At 41.8% G+C, this 27,085-nt stretch overlaps 1 protein-coding gene across 1 annotated transcript in view; it reads left to right on the forward strand.

Annotated features, from left to right (window-relative positions):
- stk17a (serine/threonine kinase 17a) overlaps nucleotides 1–25,410 on the forward strand; it is a 37,381-nt gene extending 11,971 nt beyond the window's left edge. The window contains exons 2-7 of the mRNA XM_076721479.1: nucleotides 2,471–2,683; nucleotides 18,735–18,882; nucleotides 19,106–19,232; nucleotides 19,679–19,727; nucleotides 20,719–20,898; nucleotides 21,773–25,410. Of these exons, the coding sequence (XP_076577594.1) occupies nucleotides 2,471–2,683; nucleotides 18,735–18,882; nucleotides 19,106–19,232; nucleotides 19,679–19,727; nucleotides 20,719–20,898; nucleotides 21,773–22,151 (1,096 nt within the window). The 3' untranslated portion in view covers nucleotides 22,152–25,410. The remainder of the gene's footprint in view (nucleotides 1–2,470; nucleotides 2,684–18,734; nucleotides 18,883–19,105; nucleotides 19,233–19,678; nucleotides 19,728–20,718; nucleotides 20,899–21,772) is intronic.
- Nucleotides 25,411–27,085: the final 1,675 nt, after the last annotated feature.

Raw genomic sequence — 27,085 nt, forward strand, 5'->3', positions numbered from 1 at the left:
CCTTGTAGTTCAGTTTATTTTATTAATGTCACTTGTTCCTATTTTTGGCACTGAAATCAAAACCCGGATGTTATCTCACTGCACTGTGTAACTGTACTGTACCAAGGTCAGACTGAAGTTGATATGTTAAGGATATAGGAAGTGTATTTTTCAGTTATCAGTTACCTTATTCTGTCCTGATGATGTTTCTTCTTTGTCCTTCCAGATGTGTTGTGGTTAATTTTCACAGTGTCACTACACTTTAAACTACTTTCTCATTTAGAGACTTTAATGTTCAAGAGAGAAGGAATATTTAACTATACTCAATATAAACCAGTTTGAAAATGACCACTATTTAAATGCTCAAATATGTCTGTGTGTCTGTGTAGAATCGCTAAGCTAAGCTTTGAACCAGTCTTATATCGTGCATCATTTGGAAGAGTATGATTTTTTTCCCTCTGTTGAGCCAGTGTGCAGCGGCCAGCGGGAACAGACACCAACCAATCAAATCAAAATGGAACAATGGCTTTGTCCAGCAGACTAAACTGGCTGCCTGCTGTGCTGCACTACATTTAACTCCCTGGATGCTCAACAAGCTTTACATTTATTGAAACTTAACACTTCCTCTCTGGTGGCTCAGCGACCAAGAAAAAATATGTACACCTGCTCTTTCTGCATCCGTTAAAGTAGGTTAAGTCAGTAGCTTAACTTGTAAAAATGCTTGTTCTAATCTTTATATCCCATCTGTCTTTATGTCAAGTCACAGAGGGAATCTTGGCCATGTAAAGAAGCAGACAGAGAAGTTTTGGCGTGTCGCTGTGAGTGAGTCTTGGCTGTGGATCAGTCAGGTTCAGCCAGGGTGCTGCTGCTGATTATTGGAGCATGGACTTCCAACAGTAGCCAGAGGGAAGACATGATGTGCGCTTGTCATCTCCATCACCAGCTGCATTTCAGAGGATTTCCCCTGGGCAGCATGCACATGTGTGCTCACACAGCACTGTTATCCTTACACAGGAACACCTTCCAGCCTAAAATAGAATTGGGTCAGGCCAGACGGTTGTGATAGAAAAAAGATAGGGCAACACTGCCAACGACATCCACAGCCAGGTCCACAGCATGAACACCACTCTCCAGCTGACGCAATTTAATGCTTTTGTCAGCTTCGATTTCCAGCTTTCGGATCTCCAGCTGGTATTGCAACTGTGCTTGTCTGTTCTGTACTTTCTCCTGGGATTCCATTTGGAGACGGGCGATGCGGACTTTCACCCAAGCCTCATCTCTGGACCCAGAGGTTGGGGAGAGAGGATTGTAGCTTGGGAGCATGACTGGCATTTTTGCCTAGCGCATTTTTAGTTTCATCATTTAGTTTTCACCTCTTTAAGTCTTGTTTTCTTTATTAAAGGATAGTTCCTGCTAACTTGATGTTGCTTCTCGGCTCTGGAACAGCCTCCCAGAAAGTTCCCATCGGTTCCCTTTGTTGTTTTTTTTTTTTAGCTTTGTCTTTATTTTAGGATTTGTATGTAGTGGGTTTACCCTTAATTCCCCCTCTTTTTAGCCATGCCAGCTGCATAGCTGGAGAGATGTGATGGATTTCCATTGATTTTTCTATTTGTATTCATGGTCCTCAGAGAATACATCGTACGACTTTGGTGATCTTTTGGCATTTCCTCAAGCACCACTTTGGCTTTTAGTCCAATGTCTCAATCATTTTTGGATGGGTTGTCGGAACATTTCTTGTTGTGATAAAACTTGTATGGCATGTACATCCCCGATTCCAAGTTCTGATGCTGCCAGAAACATAACGAAAACAGAATGCCATTATTTTCTAATGATTGCATTCTGTTTTATTTTAAGCTTTGCACAGTAGGCCAACTCTTTTGGAATCCAGAATGTTTCCATCTGGATGAATCATTATCATGGAGGTGATTTCTTGAACTTTTCATCAATCACCTCATTACATCAAAATTTCTGTTTATTCAAGACTTTGGTTTATGACTGAGTACCTGCAAACTGATCCCATCAGCCTTAGCTGTACTTTGTGTTTATTGCTAATTAGCAAATATTAGCATGCTAACACAGTAAACTAGTCCAATTGTACGTAAGATTATGAGAAACTGGACAGTCTCACAGAGCTGTTATCTGCTATCTGTTAGACTCTTTGTTCACTGCTTCCAATATTATAGACACTCAGTAGTTTACTTAATAGTGAATTCAGAAAATTAAGCTTTATAACTTTTACATTTTCTGTAAAATGCAGAGCATTGCATTATGGGATTGTTAGCAGAACGTCATGTGGACACTACCTTTTCCATTTCAAGACAAATCTGTCTATTAGAAGTAGTGACGTGGTCTTTTTTCAAATAAGTCTAGAAAAAACGAGCCATGATGTTTGCAGTGGTCCCTGTTAGCACAGAGGGAATCAAAGGAGTCCTGCAGTTACGTTCTTACCTAAACATGTGTATCCAATGTTGATGTTCTGCTTTTCTTTCAGGGGGAAGTTTGCCGTGGTGAGAAAGTGTGTGGAGAAATGCACAGGCCATGAGTACGCCGCCAAGTTCATGAGGAAGAGACGGAAAGGCCAGGACTGCAGGATGGACATCATCCATGAGATCGCAGTGCTCGAGTTGGCCACAGCCAGCACCCGGGTCGTCAACCTCCACCAAGTTTATGAGATGACTTCTGAGATGGTGCTAGTCCTCGAGTTGTGAGTATCAAGCCTGCACAGGACACCAAAACACTCACAGAGAACTGACAAAATTGGTTGTCAATTCAGGACTGTACAGTGCGACATTATATGTTGCATATGCTACAAAAACATTGGTTTATGCAATTAATCTCATAAATTGGCTTAACTTAGTACTTAAGCTTAAAATAAGGACAACTTAATGTGAGAAGAAATGAAAAAAAACAATGTCAAATGACAGTAAGGGTGAAATAAAAGGAACATTTACTGATCTGCCACCAAGTGGAAACATTCAACGTTGTTGTCCTTTGGCAGTCACAGGTCTGTTTAAGTGATTAACTGCACTGCTAGACTGGGTTTTCCCATCCAGCCATGAGTGTGTTCTTCACATGAAAGAGTTTCTAATTACAAGCAACAGCAAGAGAACCTTGAGCAGACTACTTAATAAGGCAAGCAATGAGACCTGTGGGAATGAACTTATTTAAAGCACAAAGCATGATAATTCAGTCAGGTGAAATACAATGTAATCACTCAACTAAAACAGGATAAAAAGCTGTACAAACATCAGGGATAATATTCAATATTAATGCTAGTAGTATTAGTAAATGTTGCAATTATATTTTATAATAATACAAATGAAATATGAAAATGTTTTTTCCGGTAATTTTGCAGAGTGACATTTATGATACAGGCCCCAGTACTAGGGGAAGCAATTTATTAGTGTGCATTGGAGAATGATTGTCATCTGACAGCAAACTAAAGGAGAAAGGGGAAACAGATCTGAAGTCAGTGACCTCGTGTGGCCCATCCATTTTCTCCTGTGTGTCTCTCTTAACTTCCTGTTGTTAGTGCTCGCTATTTTAAATACAAGTAAGACATAGAGTAAGGGGTACACAGCCCTCTAGATATTTGTCAAAGTTGATAACACACATTTATATTATTAGGAATTCACATCAAATGTTGCATTAACACACTGATTGATCACGCACACAACTTCTACTTGTTGATGTTTTTAATGAAATACAAACACCAACACATTCTGACCAGTCGCCATGACTAGTAACAGTAGCAGCTGATCTGGATGCTGTGTTGGATTATTGATCTGCGAAAACAACGGCGCAAGGTGATCGATCGAAACCTACACAATGCGTCACATTCCCACTTCCTCTTGTCATTGAAGCTCATCCTTCTATCTTCCACTGCACACCTTTTTGACAGCTCACATACTGTCAGAGCAGGAAAACCACAGATGTTACTGAAAAATTAACAATAGTTCTATTCCATTATATCATATCACCAAGATATGCCAGTGAACCTAAATGGGATGCAGCTGCCAGCGTTTTGTTCTTCTTTCTTCCTCCTCATGTCTTTGTGTGTGAATATTGGTTGTGCTTGGCTGTAATTACTGGCCTGTAGCCTTACTATTGTTGTTAAGTTTTATATTTTGAGAGGGTCCAGTAGGCCATAAATGTTTGTGTCCGGGTGTAACCAGTCAGAACACTGAGGTTTGGTTCGCCTGTGACTAAACATAGAAAAGCCACAGGACATAAACAGTGGGATGTTCTCAAAGGAGAAGTGTGAGAGAGGAAGAAGCCATATAGCTGTTTTTAGTCCTGCAGAGCTTCAGGCCAAACTTTAATGCTCCAGCAAACACTAGCTATTCCAACAATGTGCCTCGCCTCTATCCTTTTGTGTATACACACACACACACACACACACACACACACACAGATTGTGTTTTAGAATATGGGTGGATTGGGTTTCCTGTGTCCCAGGCTTATGGCTGAGAGGTGAAGGGGATGTCATACGGACTGACAGCAGTTTGATGTGTTAAATCCATCAGTAACACTGAATAATGACCAACTGGAGCACAGCTCAGTGTGACCCAGTATGTGAGACTCTCTCTCTCTCTCTCAGTCACACACACACACACACACACACACACACACACACACACACACACACACATAGACAGACACATACACGTGATACTGTATGGTTTTGACTACAGTAGCTGCACCAGTTGTCGATGAGCTCATCTCTCTGGTAATGCCCGGGTCATGCTTGACCTGGTTCCCATAGTGTGTGTGTGTGTGTGTGTGTGTGTGTGTTTGTGTGTGTGTGTGTGCGTGTGTGCGTGTGTGTGCGTGCCAGACTGATCAAGAAGGTCTCTCTCCCTTCCTCTCTCCCTCTTTCTGTCCTTGTCTCTCTCCCTCCACATGCCATATTGGATTTTGCCTGCGTCCCTCACCATAGTGACACCCAGAACCGAACAGATGAGAGTCTGTGTTCAAACAGTTGAGGGCAAACCACTAGATTAGATGGTATTGACACATTCTGGATCAGTCATCTGTTGTTTATGACCTCTACACATGCAGCCACTGACAAATGTCCTATAAGGCTCTTGCACTGATATGGTGCCAGATACCTCTTCAATGGTTTAATTCATAGCAGCAGATCATATTAGAGTTGGTGATATTGAAACTGTAATGTTGAAAGTGGAGGCCAGCTGGATTTATGTGTTGAAAGGGTTGAAGGAAGAGTTTTCAGAGGCTTTCAGAGGAATCATAACTAGTAAACAGAGTTGTGAGCTGAGAGGAGCTGCAGTATGTTCTCACTATGAATTCCCATTTCTTTAAACGATATTCATCATGTTCCTTCATATATCACTAAGCTGATTGGTTTGTATTTCAATATGTTCTTTTGTCAAAAAATATACTCCTCCTCTGACAGAATTATCAAATATTATGTTGCCATACATATCAATATCGATATATTGCAGTCTCAGATTATGTAAACATGCTAGCAATTTATGTTATGACCTTTCGTTGTAATTAATTCAACTTTGTGTCTGAGTTTTTTCAGTTTGGCATAGTGGAAGGCTTTGCTATCGATGTGGAGAAGAAGCCAGTAAAATGCGCAAGTCAGAGCTATGCCAAATTCCAAAAGCTCGTTGTTGCAGTTGAGAACAAAACACAGCTGAATTCTTCCACTGACCCAGAATCTGAAACTAAATTTAAGGTGTTGACTGTAAAAGCACTTTTCTCCACAGTTTGCACATGTAGCAGAACATTAACCTTGAACTGATGATCTATCCAGGATAGTTTCATGCCCTTCCAAGCATGGAATCGCTCTGTCCTTAACCTAAAATTTTCATCGGAAAAAAATGAATGAGAATTTTACTTCTGGAAGCAGCGGTGCTTGAAATAGCTCCTCCCACTTCACAACTCTATATTCCATGTAGAAGCAGTTGAGTAACTTTAAAGTTGAAATAAATGGCTATGGGTTTCAGAATATTTCTACTAAGAGGACAATATCATCAAACTTGTTTTTCAGTTTTTAATTGCCACAGTCTGCCTGTCTGATTCCACTCTGGGCTTGCAAGTAGTGCGACATGCACAGCGGAGAGGCTGCCAGTGTTGTGAGGATTCTAGTGTTTTACAGGATTATGTGCTGTCACCAGCACATGCCATACAATGCAATCTGTCCTGTTAAGAAGATCCCATAAATGCCCCTTTAAACGCTCCAGTCGGGCCAATCCTCGTCCACCTCAGGCCATAATCCCAATCCCTGCCATTGTTCATAAAAAGGATAATCCCTGAATCAACTGCTGCCCTGAATGAGGATAGTGCTCCTTGTCACAGACACACATAGTAGATTTGGCAATACCGTTTCCACAATGCGAGCTATCCCTTAAGCTGCATTTACACACTGTCATTCACAACATATGAAGTGCTACCCTGCTACACAGCCAGTGAGTGGGCGTGCTGATGATTTTGTTTGGAGTGTAGCAGTTCACACTCTTTTCTGCTTGTCTGTATATTGCATTCCACTCTTCTCTTGATGTTATCCATCCAAATGCATGTAGCATGGATATCTGTGTAAAAACAGTCAACAGTATGAATGCGACCTCCTCCTCCTCCTCCTCACCATATAGTTATAAACCACTTCTTCCATTAATGTGATATAGAATTACATATAGCATGGTAGATGATTTGGGCCATGTTTTGCACCTCTTACTTCCAGGCTCTTTTCAGCAGAGCTCTTGGCAGTTTCTAGATCCCTTAAAAACATTTGAGCTATGTGTCTCTCCTGTCTGCATGTTTCTGTTTCTTTAATTCCTCTGGAGTCTCAACAAGATGGCATTATTAAAAGAAAGAGTCCAGTAACTACTTCAGCTCTGCCATGCCGTGGTCACTCTTAAACGTGTCCTACTTTTCCACCGTGGTTTGGCTGCATTGAGCACACATTATCCTTAAACCGTGGTCCAACCTCATAAAATCCGTCATGCTGTTCTGTTTTCCGCCACGAGGAGTCACGAAGGCCCTCCCTCATTACCTCTCTATTTGGATGCACTGAGAAGTCCAAAAGGCGCTGATAAACTGATAACTTTAATAATGCAGCATGTGATCTTGAGTCCAGAGTGATCTGATGGTGCCATCACACACATCACATGTCCAATATTTCCCTGACTTTAAAATTCGATTTCAAGGCACGGATATAGTCTATATTTCAGACTTTTAAAATAGCCAGTCAGATTTTAACTGAGTGCTGAATTAAGGAGTCAGTCACCGTCTGGAATGAGCATGCAACAAATACAACAGCAGCTGTCAGATACACAATCACAGCAACAGATTGTCTATAAAAATAGATTAATACATAGATAAATAAGTAAACCAGCTTTAATTTCTGCATGTAGCCTGGACATTTCAATACTTTTGATGACAAATGACCAATTTTAATTAGAATAGTGTTCAGTTCACGTCTATGATATGATGATTATATGAATCACATGAGTCAAGTAATGGTGTCAGATACAAGTGATGCCAGTGTGACTACAAGAGCTCATGGCAGCAGCATTCAGTCCATCTAACCACAGACCGCCCCCCCCCCCCCCCTTCCTCATCCCCACCCCTTCTTTTTATTTTCCACTGCGCCTTTTTTTTTTCATATCGGAGGGAAATAGAGCAGAATGCTTTCATTCTTTCTGGGGAGGCATGTTGACAACAACGTTTTTTCCCTCCCCATCTTTTATTTGGCTGACAGCTGACAGATATTTCGGGCAGTGGGGCAAGTGGTGATGACGGAGGATTGAAGGATAGATGGAAGGAGGGGGGGGTGGATATGAATGAGGGTCAACTTGACATAGAAAACTATTCATGCCATCATGGGAAGGAGGGAGGGAGGGAGGCATTCACTGGTGAGGAAAACAGGCAAAGGGGCCAAAGCTTTTTCCGGCTGGAAGGGAGAGAAAGAAAGACAAAGATGAAGAGAGTTCAGAAAGGAGAGGAAGACAGAAGTGAAAATAGTGTAAATGAGAGGGTGATGGAGAGAACAGTGAAACAGAAAGAGGAAGGCATCCAGAGACTGAATGAGAGTGATAGAGAGCTCCATGGCCTCATTGCTGGCTGAGCTCCAGCCGAGAGTTCATTATGTCAGTTGAGCCGCACGAGTGCACGTGACCAGCCAAAGCATGGCCGCTCGCCCAGAGAGAGAGTCATAAACCATAGGAATGACCTGATGTTTCACATCGACTTGTTAATATTCACACCAACAAACTGGTTCGGTTGCTAACTGTATGGATTCTGTTATTGAAGTTTGCGCTTAACTCCTGGTCAGCTCTGTCATGCATAAAGGAGAAGGTTTGTGTTGTTTGAGATTCTTTTTACTGTCAACAAATCCCATGGAAAGACCAACACCAGCAATGTGTGGCCCCTCTCTCTTTCTGACTTCCCTCCTCTCAGCCTCAGACAACTGAAGAAATCTTTGAATGGGGGCACAAAAAAAAGTTGATTTAAAAGTCAATTCCTCAAACAGCTGGACATTGTGGTTTTAATCAAATGTTACTGTGGGAAATTTGTTTGGGGCTATTTTTTGCATTGGATTAACCTGTTGTTCCATTCATTGTAGTGGTAAGGCACTTCAGCCACAAAAAAAAAAAAGGAAAGAAAGAAAGTAGAAATAAAACTGAAAATACTTTTTACGTATACTCCAACCAAGTATCAGTGCCAGACAGTCAAACAAGAACTTCAAGTTGAAAGATCTAATGTTCCAAATGCTCATTAAAGCGTCCTCCACTCAAAAATGTGTTTTACTAATTGTTACTTTGCAGAATGTCTGTTTGACAGTTTGACAGTTCATGCTGTTTTCATAGTCATCTGCTGAAGGAGCAAAGTTTGTCTGTGCTCACCTTTAAGTCCAGGTGGATTTGTGGATGTACAACCCTGATTGCGGTTGGGACGTTGTGTTTACTGACAACAGTTTTACCACATGGTCCTGAGCCCATGCAGTGACGCCCTTTATAAAATCATGTGTTCACAAAGTGGTGGACCTCTCTCCGTCCTTGCTTGTGGATGACTGAGCCTGTTTACAATCATCAACTTGTTTACCAGGGATGTAACAATATATCGAATCTCGCAATGTTGTCCTAGAAATATGTCATGATGCCATCATAGGAATGTGACGCTATCTACTGTGACATTACATGGTTATTTGTTACCTCTCCTTGTTGAAAATTGTATTGTTTTTGTTTGAACAGGAGGGGGCACAGTCATGGTAGTCAAGAAGACAGACTCCCGCAAGCAAAGCACTTCTAAAAATAAATCCAACCAGAAAATTACGGCTGAACGTGCCGATAACAAAAATGAGATTGAAGATGTTCATTCGACTTTTAGAGCTGACATGTGACAACATTTCAGTTTGCCCTTTCAAGAGCTGACAGTGGCGAAAAGGAAACTGACAAATGCAAACCAACTTGCAAATACAAAGACGACGGTCAACTACACGACGGGAAACACATCAAACATGAGAAACTATTTGGCACATCATCACCCAGAAAAGCTCAAATCACAACAGCAACAAATTTTCAAGGCCAAATGAGGCTGAAAGAAACATTTGGAGCCCAGCTTCCCCATAACAGTCCAGAGCTGAAGAACTAACACGATGCATCAGTGAATATAAAGCCAAAGACTTTAGGCCATTTTCTGTGGTCAACAACGATGGATTTTGGAGGTTAGTAAACATTTTGCAGCCAAAGTATAAAAGTCCATCAAGGCCACTCTTTGGTTGCACAGTGATAGCGGTTCTGTACCAAGAGACAAAAGCTTAAGTGACTCAGAGCCTCAAAGAAGCTGAGTGCATCTCCATAACCACTTGATGAGCTACTCAGAGCTACATTACAGTCACAGCTCATGTTATGATCAGCAAATGGGACATCCAAAGCTTTATCCTACAGACAAAACCAATCACACACTGGACTTGAAGAGTAACAATCATCACGGTGTTGCTGTTGTTACAGACAATGCAGGAAACATGGATGTACCAATGAGAGAGGCTGTATTGTCCCCACATAAAGTGTTTTGCACACACTTTAAACCTGGCTGGACGGAGGCTGTGCCAGCCGTCTGCTCGGTCGAGTGAGGCTGTAGCAGTTCAGCTTCCACAGCTGAGCTGACCACCAAACAAAACTGTTAAACCTGCCAGGACATAAGCTGATCCTGGATGTGGTCACCCGATGGAACAGCTCTGTTCATTATTTAATGAAAGGACTGCCACTGACTGCTGCATTTTTTTTTTTTTTTTTTAATATTACATTGTTCAATCATTCATTGCCAAAGACAATTTGTACATGCTTAGGTCATGACTGACTATTTTTATTTTATTTAGTGAAAGATGGAAAGCAGACACACTTTAAGATAATGTAACACATTTTATACAAATAAAAATTACTGTATACACTAATTTCTTAATTTTTTTTAAATTAATTTTTTTTCCTTTTTTAATGTTGCAATAAATGTCGTAACATGGCCTTAATATTGAGATATTATCGTATCGTGAGTTTTTGGTTTTGATACATCCCTATTTTTTACCTCTAGAATGTTCCAAACAGCTTTAAATGATGAAACACAAGTGAACAAATTTCATTAACACAGTAGAAAAATACATCAAGAATCAAACAAATGTAACAGACACCTCACTAATGGTTAAAATCATAAACCAGCACAGAAATGACAGTTACCAGCATAAACCACCATGTTCCCAACAGACACAGACACTAACTAAAACATTTGCATTGTGGAACAGAAAACCAAAAACTTAACAAACTACGGAGTCCAGCATGCCGAGTGCATGATGGAGAATGTTAAGCCGTCACTAATAATGCAGCACACGGTATGCATGCCTGTCTTTAAGACGCTGACATGTCTCTGCATCTCTAGCTGGAAGCCAAAGATGCTAACGCTATATTGGCTAAGTGTTCCAGGGCACCGGAATTTTAACAGTTACAGACTGGTCGATGTCATCATTTCAACATCATGTGACCATTCCCACCAGAAGGGAAATCATCTTGGATTTGTGCTACAGAAACTTTCCCGACACATTTTCACATTTTGTATCTGTTCTCTCGCACCTCCTGAACCCCCCTGCCCCCCTTTTAAACTTAATTAACAGCACAGTTACATCGCAAGCCACAATCATATAGCGCCCCACAATGGTTGGAGACTGCAACTACACAACTCCAAGAGCTCCCTGGCATGCACCAACTGGGACATCTTCAACACAGACTTGAATAACAGGGTCACTGTCAAAACAATAAAGAAACATCCCAGTTCAAAGACGAGGTTCCTCAAGCAAAACTGAGATGTCAGGACAAACTGGAACATGAATTTGGGACCATGAACACTACAGAAGCTTTTCAGATAGGATTAGCAATGTGTCATGTTTTGGTAATTCCCATTAAAGCACAATGAAAAATACTATGTAAAAAAGAATGTTTGATGCAATGATCACATAGTTCGTACTCATAAATGCATTTCAAATATTTGAAAGGCATTCTAGCATAGAAATATTAGTTATTTCCTGTGACTCTGGGATAAATGGGTTACGAGTGGGGTTTTTCTCAATAGGAGCCCATGGCACGTTTTTGCCCTGGGGCCTCATAGCAGGTTGATTTGACCATAAATGTAATTAATGGTGATGTCAGATTTTAGGCATTTGGACAAATATGGGTTCATTACCAAACTGTGAGTTGCTATTTCTCTGCAGTAAATGGAGCCATTAACGTGTGGGAAACTCCAGTTTGCTTGACATGAATACATTATGAGTGCAGGATGAAGGGCCACTCTGAGGCATTCACTTGACCCCACTCTGACTTTATCATTCCCCCTCTCTCTGTCACGCACATTTGTCTCTTTGTCTCTGCTGTCATTTGTGGAGAAGCTTTCCTCCACTGAACGCTTTCTGTTGTTGCAACTCTTTCTGCCTTAATTGTGATGGAACAATTAGAGTTTGACTGATAAGTCTCATTTCTCCACTCACTCTCTGTGAGGCCTCTCCATAAAGGACTGTCCAATGCTTTTATATTTGTCCACTCCTTCAATTAAAGGCTTCCTTCGGATAACAAATATTGACCCTCCCCATTCCCGCCGTTGTTTGCAGTGTGTTGTTTGTGTTTATGGTGTGTATGACTGAAACAGGTCAGATATGAAGCAGATTATTTAGGTCAGCTGACTTCATGTTTTCCTGCTTTTGTTTTTTATTGTTTTTTTTTTTTAACTAAACCATCTGAGGTTGAGCGTAATGGTTTACTGATCAAAGCTGAATTGATCCATTCCCACAGCGCTGCGCTGACACTGATTTCATTAATTACATTAGCAACACGCCAATCAAATTGTGACTGCCCTCTGGCCTGCATGAAGCTGACCTCTCTCTGGGCTTCAAAGCTGCTGTCAGGCTTCAGGGCCAACACACAGACAGCAGGCTGGTCTGCATTTGTTTGGGATCATATCAGTGGAAAAGTTTGTGTGTAGTTCTGCCAGAGTGGATGATCCATCTAGTGAGGTGTCTTCATTCAAAATGTTTATTTAAAAGATTCATTTGGAGAGTTGATTTGGTGATTCGTGGCAGCCAGGTGTTACTGTGCAAGCTTTGTTTTCAAGCTCGATTTTTAACCAAGTCAAGCCTTAACTAGCCTTAACTAAGTGCTTTGAGTTACCTTCGCCATAAATATGGTAATCATGCTTTAGCTGTGTCAAGAGAATTTTGTTGGAAAATAAATAAAAAATGCTATTTTACAGATACATTCAGTATGAACATTATACAACTTTGCAGATCTTTTCATGATAAACACTTCATTATATTAGTTCAAAATGCGATCTGGGCAACATTATGTCTTTCAAAGCATGTTAGCTGTTGCTAGTCAGGACTAAATGAGCATAATATTATCGGGTTGTAATTCCAAATAATGCATGTTCAAATATAGATGTTTGGCCTAATGCCCGTGTTATTGCAACAAGTCAAAGGGTTACAAACATGTTTTTGAAGTTGGAGGCCTAACAGCCTGTTCAACACATTTTAATGATCAGTCCTAATCACTGTATCCAGCTGTTGTTAGTCAAGAAACACACTGAGCTCCAACTTCATTAGTCAATCAACGCTAGTCAATAATAGTGCTCCAACAGTGGACTTAAGAGGGCAGTTTCAGACACAATCTTAAACAAAGCACTATGTTTGGGAGGAGTACAAGAAAATGAGGTCAGTATTAAAACCTTTAGACTGTGCAGCTGTTTAAATATGGTCCCTTTGATTTCAAGAATAGTCAATGCAGGTGTGAAGTACTCCTTCCTCCTAAAGAGGGTCGGCAGGGTTCATTGCAGGTTTAACTCACTGTTGAACTTGTGTAAAAACAGTCACACTCATACTTAAAAGAATCTAAAAGTTTTCATATATTTGCAATCATCAAGACCAAAGCCGAGCTTGTACATCAGGAAGCATTTATGTGTTGTTTTCTGTTTGTCAGACTGGATTAATTTCTGTCTGATCCTCTGAGGAATGAACTTTCATTCCAACAGTTAAATGCACGTGCAGGTGTGTGTGTGTGTGTGTGTGTGTGTGTGTGTGTGTGTGTGTGTGTGTGTGTGTGTGTGTGTGTGTGTGTGCGTGCAATAGTGACACAGATTAGAAACCAATCATTTCACACACACGTCCCCTCAGCTGACCTGATTATTAATTGTAATTCTCCTTCTCTTGTGCTGTCTGGTTTCTGGCACTTCTTCCATTAACACGCGGCTTTCTCATTAAAGGGTGTGATTTCTGGGTCCGCACACAACATAGTGTGTGTGTGTGTGTGTGTGTGTGTGTGTGTGTGTGTGTGTGTGTGTGTGACTGCGTGAAACTGGTGTTTAGCCAGGCTTACTTTCAGGAAATTCAATGAGTCTGATCTGAGTAACCATGGAAACATAGCCCTCCAGACTAGCCTGGTCCCAGTCCAACTAACTTTCAGGCTTAGCTTGACCTCAGGCTTGTGTGACAGTAAAGTAGATCACATTGTATTTCTGATTTCAGGGCTCTTTCATATCGATTCTATGGTCTTGTCACATTTGTGCACGCAGGACACAGGCTTATGGGATGGTGAGACAGTCAGGGTCAAAATGAGAGAGGGTTGTCCAAACAAGCAAACAAATCCAAAAAGGAGCAAGCAGGAATCCAAAATCCAATAAACAGGCAAACATCAGACGGGGTGTCCCTACAGCTCAGTTGGAAAGGTGTGTGCCCCATCTACTGAGGCTGCCAGTCCTCTGCAGCAGCCGCAGGTTCGACTCATTTGCTGCGTGTCATCCCATCTCTTTGCCCTCTTTCCTGTCATGTCTTTAGCTCTCCCTGTCACAATAAAGACAAAAAAGCCCAAAAAAACAGGGAGGTCAGACAAAAACAGGTTCCAGATACAGGTAACATGGTAACAGATGAACAGCATGTAAGTTCAGACACTCAAGAGTCAACACATAAAGCACGTGGTACTGAGTTAACAGTGTGACAAGAAACAGAGGACGTAGACCAGGACCTATAGGGTACCTCACGTCTCTTAATTGCATACATGTTTCTGTCACTTGCATCTTTTTCTTGACACCTTCCTTTCCTCTGATGTGCACACATGAAATCACTCCTGTTTCTGATGATGGCAGCAGCTAATGCTAATTTGCTAATGCTAATTTGCATCTGTATTGATAGTCTGATTGTGAATCCAGTATTCAGTAACCCAGAATATGATGACGGTGTCTTTTCTACACTGGGAACCATTTATTTGGCTAAATGTTTCAGAGAAAATTGAAATTATGTAACCAACTTAAACCCAACAATTATCAGCCTCATTTATATGTGACTGCATATAAATGACCATAAATGATGTCAAAAGTGTTTCTTGCTGATTTTTAATTGTATCCAAAACAAAAGGTAATGGGGCTATAGCAATATAGGCAATAGCTAATGAGCTAAAGGCTAAAGTGAAGAGATAAGTTTTTAGCTTTCTTTCAGTGCTCTCTCCTCTGTGTTCTGGTTAATAGACAAGCTGCAGAGTTTTGGATGAGCTGAAGTCTCTCAGTGTTTTTGTTTTTTGGAAGGCCAGTAAGTAGTGCATTACAGTAATCAAGTTGGCTTGAAATATAGACATGGATCAGTTTTTCAGCATCTTTTTGATTTAAAAATGAAGTTTTCCTCACCTTGTTGATGTGGGACTTGAAGCTAAGATCTGAGTCTAGTAAAACACCAAGACTGGCAACCTCAGACTTAATCTGGGCATTTAATTTCCCCAGTACAAATGTACAGTTGTGTTTCATCTGCATAACTATGGAAATATACGTTATCCTCTCTAATGATGTTACCAAGTGCCAGCATGTATAGTGAGAACAATAATGGACCGAGGCAGCTGCCTTGTGCAACCCCGAAACAGATGTCATATTTCTTGGACACATGATCTCCAGGACTGACGTAAAACTTTTTCCATTTGATGTATGTTTTAAAACAGTTCAACACAGTCAGAAACACCAACCAACTGTTGAAGACGATTGATTAAAATATCATAGTCAATCATATCAAACGGAGCACTTAGACCAAAGAGGACAAGAACTGGGGCATTATTTTCATCAAATTTTAATCTGGGTCATAAATTATTTTAGTCAGAACTGGTTCGGTGCTGTGGTTTGTTCTAAAGCCTGACTGAAATTCCTCCAGAATGTTTTCTTTAAGAAACTTTTCCATTATCTTACTGATTAATGGAAGGTTGGATATCAGCTTGTAGTTCGTGACTGCATTCCTATCTAGGTTAGGTTTCTTTAGTAATGGTTTTACAGCAGCTGTTTTAAAATGCATTGGGGAAGATGCCTGTTTGCAGAGATGTATTTTGAATCTTCAGGACATGATTTGACACACTGTCAATTACCTGCTTTAAAAATGCTGTAGGTACAAGGGTTACTAATGAGATGGAGGAGTTGGACTCAGTGACAGTCTTGCAGAACTCAGCTAATTTACACAGGTGAATTTTCCCATGGTTATATCTTTTTTACAGGATTTGCTGAGCTCATCTGTATTCACCTCAGCAGCAGTTCTGGTACTGTCATATCTGATGGACACCTGAGTGACAATGTCCATGGTTACTGTTTAATAGTTTTAATTTGACTGAGCTTCAGTGTGGCATCTTTCACTTACTCCTTGATAGGTGATTGTTGGTGTGGCTGAATCCCTGGAGATTGAGATGGAGAGGGGTACAAGGGGTGTTGGATCCCTGACCAGGACAGAGACATCCTCTGGATGCTTTGTGTGATGTGAAGCAGAAGGTGGCGTGAGACTTTCTGCCCATGCAGGCTGACCTCGGCACTTATCTGTCTTTTTTTGGTACATCATGCCAAGGGCATGACACAGGTTGGTGCTGAGCGGTCTGCAACCAGTGATTTTTGGGTGAACTCCATCAGGCCTAAAGTGTTCTTCACACTTCCAAAAGATATTGAAGTTGTCAGTATACCTTATCCCATGATTGAGGCCTTCTGATGTCAGTCATGTATTTAGGGCAAGGAGTCTGCTGAAAGATTCGATGCCTTTCCCCAAGGTTGGAATGGGGCCCGTTATGAATAGATTTTTTGATTGACAGTCGATCAGTTTCTCCAGTAGCAGGCAAAAGTCTTTTTTCAGGACCTCAGAGCCAGTTTTCCTCTGCGGCATGTCAAAAGATCTAACATGAATAATAATGTTCTGATCACTTGGATGTGCAGAGAGGATGCCTGGCAGCAGCTCTGTTAGCTCTCTGACAGATGTGTCATTCATGGTGAGCTTTTCAGTCTTTGCCATTCTTGCATGCCATGTTATAGAGAAGACAATGAACAATAAAGATAAGAACAACGATAATAATTCAACCTCCATTTAAAGAAAGTTGGGAGGACACTGTGTAAAACATGAATAAAAACAGAATGAAAAAGTTTGCAAACAAACTCTCTTGACCAACAACAGTTCTACAAAGTGTTCTGAGCTCATGTAGTAATATCCTCTATTCAGTCATGTGCTGATTGTAAAGATCTCCTGTGCTGCCGGGTTGAAGATGTGTGTGACGCATCCACATTTTACACTTTGTAGCTTCTTCACAGCAACATCCATATTTGAATCATTGTAGTTCACCACAAGCTCATTGGTTCTGCTGATGTTGAGCTTCAGGTCATTGTTGTTGCACCATGTGATGAAGCTCTCTATCAGTCCTCTGGACTCCTCTGGAAAAACAGTCTGTAAGTGAAGACAGCATATTTCGCACTGAACATTGTTCACTGGAGTCATACATGTCAATATAGTGAAAACTTCAGTTTAAAAAATACATGTAATATCTTTTTCTAAAATTCCTTCAAAGACTTCACTACATACATGAGTCTGGACAAATACGGATGTGAACTGCAACTTTACTGGTTGGCGAAGGCATAAAACCACAAGGTCGTAATTCAGTTTTTTCTTCAGCTGCTACCAACATGATGGAAAATAAAAGCTCCCTGCCTCATTTTTCTTAAAGTAACACACATAAGATTGTGTGTTAAATTTCACCAGACTTTTCTTTCAAGAAGGGAAAACAGATTGTATGCATCTTTGGATTAACTTGGTGATCATAATGTTGTTTGTACTGATGGGAATGATGGTTGAAACTACAGTAAAGTAATAGTAGTGATAAACTGGATTTATCCTTCAGTAAAGTTTGGCTTGACTGCTCTGAGCACCTACTGTACCGCAGGATCATGACCTGCGGTACAGTAGGTGTCATGCAGAATGGAGGTTCTATGGGGAACTATTTGACTTTCATTATCATGCATCAGGTCTGACCTCCCTACTGTTTTGCCAGTGTTTTCACTCTCTCTAGATGGGTTAATGGCCTTTTCTTGTCACCTTGAAAAACTACTCACCCCTCCTCTTCCTCCCCCTCTCCACCTTCCTCTGAGATAAAGCCTAATTCACCCAGCGCCCTGAGGGGACGCTTTGTCTATTCCTGACTGTCCTCTCTCTTTTTCTAATTGAGTTTATCCATCAGAGTTTATCTCAGGTCAGAAGGCATTAAAGGCACCACAGTAGTTTAAGTCATCGGTTCAGATAGATTTCGTTTTGCTGTTTATTTTATCATCACAAACCTGTTTTCACATGCGAGAGGTGGAGAGAAAGTGATCAGTCAAAAGTACAAATGGCCTCGTTCAAGTGAAGCTCATAATTAGGTTGCTATATTTGGAGGTGCTCTGCTATTTCTGCTGCCACCTCCAGCAAGTCATAACACATGCATACACACACACACACACACACACACACACACACACACACACACACACACACACACATTTACGTTCTGTGGCTAGATAGTGATTTATTTCCATGGCGTCTCGTGGGATTGCCCATAAAAAGCCTGACGTAGGACTAATCTCATAATCATTTTGGTGAGGTTGTGGATGAAAGAGGGAGCACAGACTGCAGTTTGGATTTCCTGCGGCTGCTACGGTTTCCTCCCACAGTCCAAACACAAACTTTAAATTACAGATGAATGTGTTTGCCTGTCTGTGTGTGTGAATGGGTGACTTGCCTCATACGTGCCCCACCTCTTGCCTTGTGCATGCTGGGATGTGCTGCAGCCCTCCTGACCTTGTATAGGTCAGAGTCCAGCAAAGCTGACTGATCTACAATTATTTTACACTAAAGAATTTCAGAGGCAAGTGAGCATGTTTGCATTGTGAACTGATTTATGTTCTGTGTCTTTATGTGTGTGTGTGTGTGCGTGTGTGCGTGTGTGCAGTGCGGCTGGAGGTGAGATCTTCAACCAGTGTGTGTCAGATCGGGAGGATGAGGCCTTCAGCGAGGAGGATGTGAAGAGGCTCATGAGGCAGATTCTGGAAGGAGTCTCCTTCCTCCACCAGAACAACATCGTTCACCTTGACCTGAAGGTTAGTGGACACACACAAGCATGCTTCTCTATCGTGGAGTATGTGTGTGTGTGTGTCTGTAATAATGTGTGGTACTGCAAGTGAGAATATGTGTGAAATTGGTGAAACAAAAAAGACATTTATGTAGTGCACATGAAGAAGAGAAGATAAAGTGGTTCAGATTAGACAGATGTCGATGTGTGTTTCCTGTCGAACACGCTGTCATGCTGTGATGTCCCATCAGCCTCAGAACATCCTGCTGACCAGCAGCTCTCCTCTGGGTGACATTAAGATCGTGGACTTCGGTCTGTCCAGGATGGTCAGCAGCCACCAGGAGCTCAGAGAGATTATGGGAACTCCGGAGTATGTTGGTGAGTTGGGAGTCAACCTCACTTCTACCACTTTGGACTCATTTTTGCACTGATTTTATTCTGGATAACTAGAAGGGTACAGCAGACCTCCGCCAAGGCCAGTAGTCCACTCTTCTATTATAACATTCCCATGAATGTGGCCATGTTTTGTCACTAAACTTTACTACCATCTACTGGATGTTAAGATGTATTGCATTTATTCTGGCAAGGCCAAAGTCTCCCAGTAATAAACAGAAGGAACCAACTCCTGTGCTTCAGATGCTCTCCAAAATGTAATGCTTTCTTCACTGGTCCATGCTACACCTTTCCACCAAGTTTCATGAAAATCAGGCCAGTAGTTTTTGTGTAATCCTGGTGACAAACACACAAACCAACCAACAAACAAACTGAAAACATAGTCTCCTTGGTGGAGGTAATAACCAATGTCTGTGTGTTCTTGTTTTCAGCTCCTGAGATTCTAAATTATGAACCCATAAGCACAGCAACAGATATGTGGTAAGAAAAATCCTCTGTTTGTATGATTAGGCGACTAATCAGTAGTGCTCCTGATGCCCTGATGAGTTCTACTTCAGGAGGCATAGCTCTCAGGGCCTTGCCTCATATATATGAAGTCAAATGCCTGGATCAGACTACAGGAATGTAGCCAGATTTTGAGACAATATTGTCATGGCTGATCACATATGACAGTAGGGAGTCCATACCCGTGTACTGTGACGTGTCATGTAGCGTGTGGGACGCCCACACGACAAAAGACTAGCATGTCAGAATTTTTTTGTCTTGACATATTTAGTGTGACATCTCCCACAACATGTTCCTGAGCATTTACCAATCAGGAGCTCTCTCCAGAGCGCAGTCAGGTAGCCATGGCAAAGAGGACAACAGTACCACTATTTGAAGTTTCCTCAAGGGAGTACCATGGCCGAGTCAAAAAGACAAATGTTGGCAAGAAATAGTGGAAGCACTTCATGTGCCCAGCGTGATGCTGGCTATGTGTCATCGAGGAGGCGAGTAGATGACATCTGAACTCATGCATGGTCATCAGATAAGATGTGTAGTCTTGCTAGTCAGCCGACCAAGACTCTGCAAGAGTTTATGGCATCGTTGGATGTGACACAGTGACCATCATGAGTAGCCTGATCCTGGCATTAGAGTCTGCAGTCATGCTCGCAGCTCTCTTAGGCTTTACTTATGCAGAGCAGTGCTTTGAGCTAAATGCTAACTCAGCATGCTCACGGTGACAATGCTGACATTGTAATGCCAAGCAGGTATAATGTTTACTATGTTCACCATCTTAGTTTAGCAATCTTATTCTGCAGTTGCCCATTGTTACGTTCTTGTTTGCCTGTACTTGCTACAAACCATACCACTGTATATGGTGGCCTTTTCTGTTGTATAGAATATCACTCATGCATTATAGATTTAGTATGTTCGTCCACATCAGCCTGCCCTAACCCCGTCTGCACTGTGCTCCATGTTGTGTGTGTAGGAGTATTGGTGTTTTGGCCTACGTGATGCTAACCGGAATCTCTCCGTTCCTGGGTGAGGACAAGCAGGAGACGTTTCTCAACATTTCCCAGCTCAACGTGAGCTACAGCGAGGAGGAGCTGCAGCAGCTGGACCAGGCCGCCCTGTCCTTCATCCAGACGCTGCTCCGCAAACAGCCGCAGTCAGTCCACATCTCACTCACCACACACGTGAACTTATCTAGTGCTTATTAAAAAGGAAATAAAACTTCATAATTTATTTTTTTAGCTGCTTGTAGAAAACCACACACAGTTCAACTGATGGAGACAATGATGTAGCAATCAAATCTTTAGGTTTTTCTCTTTGACAGTGTCTCCGACACCCTGACACACCAGCACATCACTGAGAGAAGAATAAAGCTGTGAAACACATTTTTATTGATACTTCATATTCAATATACAGCAGCAATAACAGTTTTTGTTTTTCTTGCAGTGTGTTGTTTGCATTTGCCGCCATCATGTTGAGTCTTTCACTTTGTTAAAGCTTAATGACAGCAGCTGTGCTGTGAGAGCACCAGCGCTCACGTTTAAAACGAGGGATGACAGAGAATGTTAGAAGCAACAAAAGCTTTGTCATGTTCAAATATAGCCACAAAGCATCTGTTACCATCTGCAGCACAGTATATTTATACTTGTAAAAGACAAAAAAAGAAACATTATCCAGTTCCAGTGGAACCACAACAGAGATGGAACACAGTGTAGATGGATGCTGTTGATGTGGCTTGTGGTCAAGTTTACCCCACCACCAATAATATGTATACTTTATATGTACCTTAAAATGTATGCTTTTGCTTTCATAGAAATGAGTTACATGGAAACGCGTCGTTTTCAAAGTTTTTTTTCTTACACTCCCTTAAAATCTGAAAGGCTTTTTGACCCTCTGAAGGTTTGGTGACCCCTGCTGGACATCTGGACACTCAGGGCTGGAAGGGTTGGATCAGTTTTGAATTCACAGATGTTGAGGTTGTTGTGAGATGTGAGATGTTCAGCTGTATTCATGTGTGTGTCTGTGTTCAGGGATCGGGCCACAGCGGAGCAGTGTCTCAAGCACCCCTGGCTTCAGTCCTCAGAGCCTCAGGAAATCCAGACAGGGGAAGAGATCCTCCCAGTGGAGGATGAGGAGGCATCCAGCTCCACCAGTAGTTCCACCAGTAGCCCTGAACCTCCCAACAACACAACCCCAGGAGAGGAGCAGGAAGAGGAAGAGGGGGAAGGCCCGGTGACGGAGGAGCTGATAGTCATGGCTGCCTACACCCTGGGTCAGTGCCGCCAGTCGTCCACCTCCACCTCAGAGAAGGAGGCCCTGGCTGCCAAACAGAAGGCCATCTCCAAACGCTTCAAGTTTGAGGAGCCTTTCAGCGCCCTGCAAGAGGTCCCTGGAGAGTTCATCTACTGAGCCCACCCACCGCACCACAGTACTGTCAACGGAGGAAAAATTAGTGTCATCACGGTAACAAACATAGACCCTCTGATTATACAAACTCCCCTTCATTTATACTGTTTGTGTATAATCAGATGCTGTCAATCTGATATTATTTAAGCAGTTGGATTTTAAGTGAATTTTTGAAGTACCTACTCACATATTTCTCCCATAATGCATCACCTTAGCTGACAGCCACCCAGGCTACCTCCTAAAGCAGTTACAGTAGGTTGATCGTCGTCTCGTGTTTCTTTTGGTTTGCTGTTGTGTTTTTCTTTTCCCCCTGAGCACCTGGCCAAATGTAGACAGTGCGACACACTGAGATGTTTCCAGAAGTTTCAGTGGAGTTTGGAAATTGAACTTCAACTTTTGGTGTTGGAGAGTGAGGTCTTCTTTCTAGAGCCACCGTTTTCGACCATCGTTCAACGATCAAATAGAAATATCATCACAGAAGAGGCAGAGAGACAGAGGTTGACTCTAGATTTCACCTTCTGAAATGGCCGTTCCATCTGCAGTGTGAATGCAAAATGCACCCGGCAGGACTGTAGCTCTCAATAGGTGCCATAATCTTGACATGTAATCTGAGATTTTTGCTGAACAGAGGTCTGTGAATTCAGGCATTGTTTGCAATGTAAGGCCTCAATAAATAAATGTATTTAACATAAACATTGAAGGAATTGAGCTTAAAGGTTAATTTCTGACATTGAAAAAAACAGCTGACTAAACAATCTCACCACAAGTTTCTATTATAGCACACAAGTTTCCTGCCCAGTTTTCATGGAAGAAACCACTGAAGGGAATAAACAGTTGTGCTGTGTATCTAAAGTGTGTCTTACTTTTCTGACACATTATTCAGAACAAAGTCTGCTGAAGTCTCTGGTCTTCTCAGGTCCTCACAGTGTGGACATTTAGATTCAAGCAAACAAACCCAGAGGAGCAGGAACAAGAACAGAACTCAGCTACCAGACAGCGTGATCGGCCCAGTTTCAGCGCTGCCCTCAGACACTCCATCCATCGCAGTGGTGGCATGGACAGCCTAGAGTGTTATCTGCATTCTACCATGGCCACTTGCCAAAAAAATGAATCCAAAATAGAAGTTGTTCATTTATTTGTATGAATTTTTTTCATTCCTTTTTTTGCATTACTTATGTTGCAACATCAAATATTCATTGTTTAATATTCATAACTAAACAAGCAACAATCAAAGTTAAAGTTATTATTATTTACGAAATTAAAGGTCATGAGCTAACCTGCTTGGTCAGGAATGTGTGGGCGTGGCTTGATCACATTTGATTGACATTGGCCTACCAATATGAGCTAACGAATCCACAGCTGTTGTCACATTTTGCTTTAAGTTTTGCTAAGTCCTGGCTGAGGCATGGATGATGGCGTCCAGTCACTGAAATGAAAATTAACCACTGAACATGCTCGTTAGTGCTGCTCCCACTGGACAGCTCCCGCCCACAGACAATACAGAGACGTCACACACCTTAAAGCACTTTTCAAAAATTCTAAATAAAAAGAGTAATAATTGATTTGTCTACAGTTGGAGGCGTCCTGTCAACAGGCTTTTTTTTTATTTTTACTTGTATTTTAAGTATTTATTTATTTGCCAATAGTGGAGATTGGGACACAGTGGCAGCAAATGAGCTGTATCCAGCTCTCTGAAATCCATTATTTGGAGCACAGAAGTATGAGACGCCACCTATTTCCCAGTGAAAAGCACATACAGAAACATCTAAAGTGAGTTGGGTTCTTTTTAAACACAACTGTGTATTTTCTGTACCTGTATTTAGTACATTTATTAGTGTAAGGGGAAAAAGGTCAAATACACAAAAATGAACCAACAAACAAAAGGGATGCCTCAGATATCACTGGAGTTAACACTGTTATCAGTTACCAGTCATATTGATATCTGGAAAAGGTTGTCATGTGAAATTAGATATTTATTCTCCTAATTTGAATTTACCTCACTAAAGAGGCAAGAAGGTTTGCCGATCTGTCAAAATCCAGCTCCATGGACCAAGGCTGCGTCCTCAGCAGCAACCTGGTTCAACTCCAGCCTGGGCCTTTTGCTTATCAAGCATGTGGTTGGTCTAAAAGATATTGCTTATTGAAGTTTAGCGGAGCCGTCTGTACTTGCCGTCGACTCCATTCTGCCAACATTTCCCCCACTGTGTTCATGTAAGACCCCATCATTCAGTGAAAAGAGAGAATCAGATTTCAGGCCTTTGATAGAGGCGTCACAGGTGCACGGACATTCTGTCCACTTACTAGGAACCAGAATGAAGAATTCTGAAGTGGCCATGGTATGAGGCGCTGATCACACTGACCATACTGAAGTTTGCAGTTTGAGTTCAGTCACACAGGCGAGGTCGGTCCATCTGGGAGGTGTCACTGCTTAGGATGATGTGATTGAACCGTCGTGTTTTGATCACAGGGCTTAAGGCATTCTGGGAAACAAGACATCACTGACTAATATAGAAACAGATGAGTCAGGTTGAGGGAAGCTGACTGACTAACTTGTGATGATGCATGCTGATGCAGAGTTGGACACTGATGGAGGAAACTCTGCAGTGTGTGGAGGTTGTGTATATAGCACTTGGACAGTCCCAGTCAGCGTATATATGCATGTGTATTGATGACTGAAGGGCTTGATTTGCAGTTGGGACTGTTTGTCGCACTTCTTTCGGAACAGTGAGCGGTCAATCTCACTTTTCTTACTTTTTTCATGATTTTTTGAATTCAGAAGCCAAATCCATGTCCAGTTCAGTCCATTTCCTCGTCTGTGCTGCTTTCCTCCTGCTCACTCAGCCCTCTTTGTTTTCGTCTTATTTTGTATCTGGTGCCATGCTTGGAGAAAATATTGGATGAGTTTAGCTCTTGCTGTTGTTTTTATTTCAGGCGTTTCTGTTTAATACGGCATATATCTCTGAGGAGTTTTCTAATTCTGTGTACATTATGCAAAATTGATGTTGTTTTGAAGAGGTATATTCAAGAAAACTGTTTAAAGAGCCATGTGATACTTCCTCTCCCTTCACCGACCGACCCTCCGTGGTTCACTTCTCCCTGAAGCTCTCCGATCATTTGAAACTTTACATGTAGACAGCGAGCACTCCACCCTTCCAGTGGCTCTGTACTGTAAATTTATGTTTCTGAAACAATAAGCTCTGTTACTATGGGAACAGATTTGTACATTAATGTCCCATACTGTAAATAAACATTTCAAAAGTGAGTGGAGCGTTTCGAGTCATCATTTGTGATCAGAGCGCAGGCAGGAAAAGTGTGTTTTGGTGGCCATGCGGACCCGTCAACAACAATCACTGAGGTATTGATTGACAGTGATCAACAACACAATGAAGCCTGCAGATACACTGGGGTCATTATGAGGCAGTGGATTATTTAAAGCTTCCTGTATTTTCAACCAACCAGGACCTCTTATTTCAAACATAGCTAACGTGTTGCTCTCCAGTTCAGTTGATCCAGTTAATTCTCATCTAACCTGAGGGCTGTTTCACAGAGTCTAGATGATGGGTTTAGCCACGACTTATGTTATTCTGCCTGATTGTAACCGTGACTCAAAAGCAAGTTCCCATGGTTATTGTGTGCAGCTAGCCTGCTCCAGACCAGGCTAACAGCCAGGCTTTATCTGTTCAGTCAGCATCACCACTGGAACCTGTGTTTTTTACTGTTCCTCCATGTTCTGATGTATGTGTTTTTATTAGCCTGCAGTAAAATACCTCAGGTACATGCTGTCATTTTACTTGTCTGCTGGGAATTGGGTGAGAAAACAACAACAATGAATTAATGATAATACACTGTGTTAGTCATTTTCACAGCGTGCACTGAAACGATCACTTCTGTCCCATTTCCTCAGTGTCTCCTTGTATCTCCTTGTCTCAGTGGAGATTGTGCAGGGTTTTTGTTTTGTTTTTTTTTGTAATATTTGACTTTCTCGTCTTCCAGCTCTAGTGTTTTTTAAGTGTGTGCTGTACAGACAGATTTGTGAATTCTGTAAAAGACATCTCAAACAGCACAGCAGGAATGATGCATGGTCACGGATGTCCCTCAGGTAATACTCACTTTGTTTCCAGACCCGCTCTCAGGCTGAACAGCATCTGGGACCTCTTTCAAATATGGTGTGTTCTATGAGCACTGACTTTTATCCATTATGGTCTAAACAAGTATTTCCATGAGACTGGAGCCTTTTTTAAAGACAATAAAACGTGAGCAGCCACCTTCTTAGTAATTCATACTCTACATTTGTACTTTATAATCAACATTTTATCGAGGCACTTCTTCCTTTCACACTTTAAACCAGGTTCAACGAACTGAGTAATCCATACTTTCTTTCACATCATCTGTCGAATCAAACTAATGGAGGACCGGGTCCTTCACAGCATCCAGGCCGGCCCAGAATGAGTTGGTTCTCTTTCAGGAGCTTCCAGCTCTATTCATGGTCTTCGTTAGCTGAGTCGACTGTGGACACCAGACCAGAACCACTCGGTGCATCCACTGGGAAGAGGTCAAAGGTCAGTGGACGACTGGAGAAAGATCAAGGAGGACACTCACATCTGACCCCCAGAGAGAGACCGCCTTCACCACAAACACTGGCGGAAAACTCTAGAACATTTCCAGTAAATGTGCTAAGAATTATTCATCAGTGTTCTATTGTCAAGGTCAGTGATGGAACTTCAAGTCATCCAAAATGTTGTTGTTCTGTTGTGTTTCATTATTGTTTTGGATTGCAGCCTCATTCTGTTAACATGTTGTTACACACCCTTCATACACCGAGCTGCAGCGTTACCTCCAGGAACCACTAGGTGGCAGCAACACTATTTACAATAGGGGAGGCTGGAGGAGGACAGTGTGGAGGATGTGATCATGATGCTCCGAATGTATGAGGTGCA

The sequence above is a fragment of the Chaetodon auriga genome, chromosome 21, assembly GCF_051107435.1.
Source record: "Chaetodon auriga isolate fChaAug3 chromosome 21, fChaAug3.hap1, whole genome shotgun sequence".
NCBI lineage: Eukaryota > Metazoa > Chordata > Actinopteri > Chaetodontiformes > Chaetodontidae > Chaetodon > Chaetodon auriga.